At 33.0% G+C, this 6906-nt stretch overlaps 1 protein-coding gene across 1 annotated transcript in view; it reads left to right on the plus strand.

The window, feature by feature from the left end:
• The window catches only part of LOC139700273 (uncharacterized), a 164803-nt gene extending 158186 nt beyond the window's left edge, over positions 1–6617 (plus strand). The window contains exons 4-5 of the mRNA XM_071598909.1: positions 1908–2094; positions 5607–6617. Coding sequence (XP_071455010.1) covers positions 1908–2094; positions 5607–5878 — 459 coding nt within the window. The 3' untranslated portion in view covers positions 5879–6617. The remainder of the gene's footprint in view (positions 1–1907; positions 2095–5606) is intronic.
• The last annotated feature ends 289 nt before the right edge of the window (positions 6618–6906 follow it).

Raw genomic sequence — 6906 nt, forward strand, 5'->3', positions numbered from 1 at the left:
CCAGAATCCATTTCTGGGATTCCAGATGTGAGATCCTGCTTGTTCCTATTTCATTTAATTAACATTGATGCATGTTAATATCTTGTACCCTTTTTTAAGATTTTATTTTAATATTGCGGTCATTGGTAGAGTCATTTATTTATTAATGCTGTTTTAAATAAGATATAAATTGAGTCTCAAATGATAGATGCATTTCAGGGTTTTAAATCAGGTAAGTGTGTTAGCAAAGATTTTAATTATAATCTGTAAGATTTTGTTAATGATATTTTGCTGAATGTGAACATTAATCAAATTTTACCATTAGGTACAATATTTATTCTTTCACAAGCTTAATTTAAATCTTCATACGGTGAAATTTTATTGAACATTTTTCGTGAATGGCTAGTGCACATGAATGTATAATTTACCTCCTGAAACATTTCTTGATGTATCATATGCTGGAGATATAAGATGGGCATTTCACCGGAGAAGAAAGAAGACCTGACAGGGATACTAGCCAGTGTGAAGCAGGGAATGAAAAAGGACAACCTCAAGAAGATAATATACAAGTAAGGCCAGAAAAAGAATGCTCGAACTAGTGGAAGAGTTTTTATAGGTAGGCAGCAAGATCGCTTATGTTAGAAGAGGCAAGAGGGATATAGTAAGAAGAAAATCAATAGTGAAGAAGGGTCTCTATCATAAGAAATCATTACCTAGTAATACTATGAGTTCAGTTCAAGACACAAAGAAGGTATTCATGAAAACCAATATTTGGAGTTTAAATCTCCACAGATAATATTTGGATTTGCAGAGAATTGGAGAAAAGAAGCTTTGAAGACTAGGGGCAATGAAAGGATTTTGTTGGAAAAGAATGATGGAAATAAATGGATAAAAAGTAACAATTGATGAAGTACTTCAAAGAGTTAGTGAAGAGATAAGCCCATGGAGTACACTTACAAGGAGAAGAGGATAACAAATTGGACACATCCCAAGGTATGATTGCATAAATGAAGGCCAAGAATTAAGGGGATGGATTTCAGAGTAAGGCCAAAGATGACCTCTAAGAGGCAAGGAGACATAAGATGTCAATACAAAGAGTAATAAGGAGTTCTATGAATAGATTGGCAGGTAGCGGAATAGTTTAGAGAGCTACTGCAAGCAAAATTTTAGATTGATCTTCGACTCGCAGTAATGAGAGATGATTTAGCAACTTAAATTTTTAAAATTCAAAAAAAGCTCAAAATTCATATTAGAAAGCAATAATCAGACAGACTTTTATTGAACTTAATTTTTGTTTCCTCAATTCTTAGAGATGAACAAAAGCAATGATATACCTGTAGTAAATGTCTGTTGGTACTGAATTTAATTATTTTTTATTAATGCTTTAATCAAATGACCTGGGGATATATAGGTGTATGAATGTATTATTTTCTTTCATTTGAGTATCTTTTCCATTATTATAATAAAACTATATTGGGATATAGTTCTGTAGTTCAAAAAATTCTGTGATGAGCAATTATCACTCTAAAATTGTAGTTTGGGAGCACTGTCTAGAGTTCTAGGAAATAGTTTTCCTGTTTTCTTGAAAATAAAAACAGAAAAGCAAAATATATTTGTTTCTGTTTATTACATACAGACACATGCATATGAATGATCTATTGAAAAATCATATAGATAATTGATTCACAAAATAATCCTAAGTTGGTTTTTTTAATAGGACTGATGTGCTGAGTAAAGTTTGTAGCAATGTAGAAAGAAATTTTATGATACAATCCTGCAATACCTGCATAATTGCTCATTTAGTATACATTATTGAAGTTTTTAATTCGATTCATGGAGTCAGTTTCTATCCATATCAACAAACTCAGACGGGATAAAGATATCATTATAATATTACATGTATTTTATCTGAGAATTGTTCATTTCAGATATCTGAAGAAAGTGCTCTTGAAGGTGTGACAGAGGGAGAAAATGAGGTCACCTCTCAAGCATATGAAGAAAATACAATTGTCAATGGGCGCATAGCCATAACGTGTCTGGCAACAATCCCAGCATTCCTTGGTTCTAGCTCAAAGACCAAGGAATATGCAGATCATCGCCTCACCTCAGTTGATGGTATATCATTCAGTCATGAATAATATTATTAAATGTTCTCTTCTTCTTACAACATAGAATAGCAAAGCTTGGGTGGAAGGTCGCTGAAATTTCTAATATCTCTGGCTCTCATTAATTGGAATATGAATAGAATACAGCATGAAATAGGGTTGAAATTTAATCCACTGCATCATCTTTCTTAGTGTCATCAAAGGGCTTATTCCAATGCAACAATTTCAGAGTGTAAAAATCATTCGCCTTGACTAGGCGAATGATTTTTACACTCTGAAATTGTTTCATTGAAATGCACATTAGCGGATGACTCCGTTAAAAGTTACTGGTGTGGCATCTCCCGCAGTTTCTTTGGAATTTGTCAAAGGGCTCATTATTTGTATTAGTATTGAAGGAGCAGTTACACTATGTTAGTGAGGTTTCAATTCTTATATTAATTAGAAACATATTTTAGCAGATATTTCTCTCAAAGGAATTAATAAAAATGTCCTGTGCCATGTTTATTTTACTCCAGGATATTATTTCAAGTTGGTAAGGAGCACTCTACTGAAAACACATCTTCAGACCTATGCTGAAGAGAGCATAATTTTTAGGGGTGGATAACGATGAATTTTACAAAATGGCCTTTGAACATCTTTGATTAAGATAAATACATCATAATTGTTTTCACCTGTGTTCATGTCAGTAATTTTTGTTAATCAAAAGTAATTTTTTTAACAAAAGGTATGGAAATTCTTGAGCTTTTCCTTTGTCAACAGTACTGTTACACTTGCTAAAAATGCTACAATATCTTGTTTTACTAATCTTGCACAAAATTACTAGCAATTGTACATTTTACATGAGTCATGCACATAGGTACAAATCCAAAGGGCAGGATGTGGAAGGACATAGCCTTCTCCATTGGGTACATTTTTGGCTTTGGTAAAAATCCAAATAAGTAGCATCTACACTCTGAAATTGTTGCATTGCAATGCATTTTAGTGGATGACTCTGTCAAAGGTTACTGCTGCGGCATCTCTTGTAGTTTCTTGGAATTTGTCAAAAGTATTATTTATTTGCCCAAAAGAAACTTTGAATACCCTTAGCATAAAACTATCTAACTATAGTTATCATATATAGTTGATTTTAGTCCAGGTGTGTAGTCGTTACTGGGGGAGGTGACCGAGAGCTATGGTCATTAGCACTTCATCTCATTTGGGCTAGGTGGCAGAGGAGACTCCATAATCTTAGTCTTGCCCCACAATAAAGAAAACTATCTATCTATCATAGTTATGCCTAGATACCAATTTTGGTGGCCTCTTCAAATTATTAAGTAGCACCCAATGACAAAGTATAATTAATGATTTTACTAATCCCAAGGTAGGAATCCCGGCTTTTAAGTAGCTGGTTAATGTTTCCCACCCAACTTTCAGTTTCCATAGTATGCTCTTGTCTCAATCCCAAACTTTTTAAGTGATATTTTACATATGTGTTTCAATCTCTGCCTGTCTAACAAATTTAGTTTAGATTCTTCATCAATTTGCTGATGTTAATTCTATCAATCTCCTCTGTTTCATCAAAACAATTTGGCTTTTCTGCAGACTATTTAGTGTGAATTGTACTCCTGAGACTTGCTGAATTCCATCAAAGTGAACATCCTACTAACTCTCTACATCTATTGCTAAGATCACCCTAAGGGGCTTATATTTTTAATATTTTCATACATTGCTTTGAGCCATTATTTGCACATGATCCAACCAAAGCCTTTCCTGTGAATCTTGATACCTCCTCAGGGAGCATCTTACATTTTATGAGATGAGATAAAACTATCTGCATGACTCTTTGAGGAGTGATGTTTTCTCTGATCTTTATATCAAAAGCTGCTGTTTCCCCACAGCTTCTTTCCATCATACTCCACATATATAATTTCCTTAGTTTTGTTTTCCATACCTTATTTCATCTGGAATTACTTCATTGTCATCTCCATAGTTTTTCTATTCACTATTTTTTGAATGCATATTAGTTAACCTCTTCCATTAAACTTTTATTTTCACCATCCAAATTGATATCTTTTTAAGAGAATACATCATGAATCAAGACATTATATTTTTTCATCTGCTAGCTAGCATCGGATTGAAATTTCCAGAAAAAATTTTTCTCTATACTCATTTGCAGCTCTTTGGTTTCTGGTATAACTTATACTTGTGTCACCTTAAGACTTTCATCAACATAGGTCTTCAGACACAGCTTAATTTTAAATATTACCTAAGGAAAATAGGAAGTGTTTAGAACTTCAGCTAAAACCTGAGTTGACATAGCAGATTATATTTAGGTATATGATATTATTTTCATCTAACTATTTGAGCAAAGTAAATACTTGAGGGATTAATACCATACTGTATTGAGTGTATTCCCCTTCGTCTTTCATCTCAATGGACCCTGTCATCTACCAATCTATTCACTTAATATAAATCACTCTCTAATAAGCAGTATGCTAGATACAGCTATGGTTCTTTCACAATAATAATAAAAGCTTGCATAAACTAGGTTTGTGTAAAAATTACTATACTCTAGGAATGGATATCAAGTAATTTAATTGAAATGTACCCCCTTAAATTTTGATAATGTGATTTATCAATACATATTTAGACAAAAATACTTGAATTTTCCATTATTATTGATAATTATCACTCCAAAAATTCACTGATGTGAGCATTAATTGCAGAAATGGAAATTATTTAAAAAAGAAGTCTTTGATATTTTTTCATAAATGATTTGATGAAACTATTGCACAGATACATTTTCCCAATAAAATTAGTACCATTAGACATAAACTTCCTACCAGGTACATAGAGCATAAAATATTTTATCGTAATTGTGATGTTGGAAATTCTGATGCCAAATTGATCAAAGATTTCTTGTGTGTTTTTGGCCTACTCCAGCTGTGAAGGTTGTGTTCATTCTTCACAATATAAGGAACTATTACAGTTATCTTATCCCTTTCCCCTAATTTTTTATGTCCTTATGATTATGTTTCCACCATTTAATGGGCTATGGATTGTTGAATATGTGTATGTGCCAATTAATCTCTTTCCCTTAGATTCCACTATTAAGTCAGTTTGTAGGTTCAATTGCCAATAATGCACTTAACATACTAGAGTAAGATGGAGGTGGGAGGGGAATAGGTATGACAGTTTTCTAGGAAATGAAGTGCACTGAATGGTTATGAATTTGGCCTATGAAAGGTATTAATTGGTAAAATGTCTATGTTTTTAATAATAGTTATTGCCAACCCAGCACTTCCACTTCATCTATCTCAAATCCCCAAACAGATGTTCCAAATTTTTGTTTCATGTTCCTGACAATGCCTTCATAAGTGAAGCTATCTGTATGTAATTTTTATTAAATTGTTTTTTTGTGAGAGCATCACAGTATTCTATTAACAGTGCAACCATTTTTACTTTAAGTAGGTACTAAATCTTTAATCTCACAAGTAAAAAGTATAAAATAACATGGTTCCTATGGTTTTGCTTCTATTGCAGTGGATGTAATTATTCCAGCAAAAATTTCCCCAGTAAAAGAAGAGCCAATCATAGAAGAACCAGTGGAGGTACTCTTGTTCAGCAGTGCAGCAAGACATACGATTTCAATGCTTCCTAAATTCATGATGGTCTTACCTCTTTTGACCACTTTTCTGACTCCTCTCCTGCCATTCCTCCCTGCCAGTATGTTTTTTATGAATCCAAGCAAGCAAATGCAGTTACAAGTCTTGATTCCTTGTGGAATGCTAAACCATGCCTGTCCATGTCGATGACTGGAGACAGATAAACAGCAGGCATTCATTTACAAGGTTACCCATACCTCAATTTGCTTTCAGCCCTAATCTATTTGACCTGAAGAATAATGCCTAAGGCTTTATTCCTCTCTGAACTCAATGACCTATCTGACCCCCTTCCTCAGATCTACCAAAATGAACAATCAAATACCCCTTGATGAAAAATCTAATTATCTCTGGCCTAATACCCTTTGTAAACCAAAACATTTTCCCAGACATTTTTGTATGTTACATGGACAGCACAAAAAAATCTTGTCTTCTAAATGAATATGAAATGGGAACATTCCATTAATACCAATAGATCAATATTCTTGTAGCTATCCCATAAAGTGGTTATTGCATTCATGTAAAAGGTCATAAAGAAGTAATGGAGAACTTATGAATGGTAAAAAGCTTCTTGTCAATTTGAGAGTGAGCTTTTAAAGGGGTCAGCAATAATTGTGAGCTAGGATCAGAATGTGGAACATGATGAATTTGATATGATTAATATTATTAGAATATTCCAAAGGTGGTTGTAATGATTTATGCTTCAGATTTATCTATTGGCATTCATTTGAGAGCTTGACGAATAAAAAAATGTATATGTACAGTGACATCGGGCACTACTGTGCAGATCGTATTTGGTGATGGAACTTATGAAGACATCTAATGAAGATACTATTGCCATTCTTTACATGTGTGTGTCTCTGTTGGATGTTACATGTTTGAACTTTTATGTCCTCTACTACAACTTGTATTCATTTTATTTGGTATTCTAAACTTTTATATGTTTGATTTGCCATAATAACTTCAAGTCATTGTTTAGATAATAAAAAAAATCAATCTTCTCTTGAAAAAAAAACCATTTAACACTGTGAGTGTAATGGAATTGTTTTATTGTTGTTTAGATCTAAAAAATATGGCAGTGACAATGTGAATGTTTCCTAGGCTGTAAACATTCAGCTTCTTTTAAGTGCTACCCACAAAATTAAGTGTAATCTGGTTGCTAGTTTCATTGATGTGAGATG

This window comes from Hetaerina americana, unplaced genomic scaffold, assembly GCF_022747635.1.
Source record: "Hetaerina americana unplaced genomic scaffold, ioHetAmer1.1.p SCAF_10, whole genome shotgun sequence".
NCBI classification, from domain to species: Eukaryota; Metazoa; Arthropoda; class Insecta; order Odonata; family Calopterygidae; genus Hetaerina; species Hetaerina americana.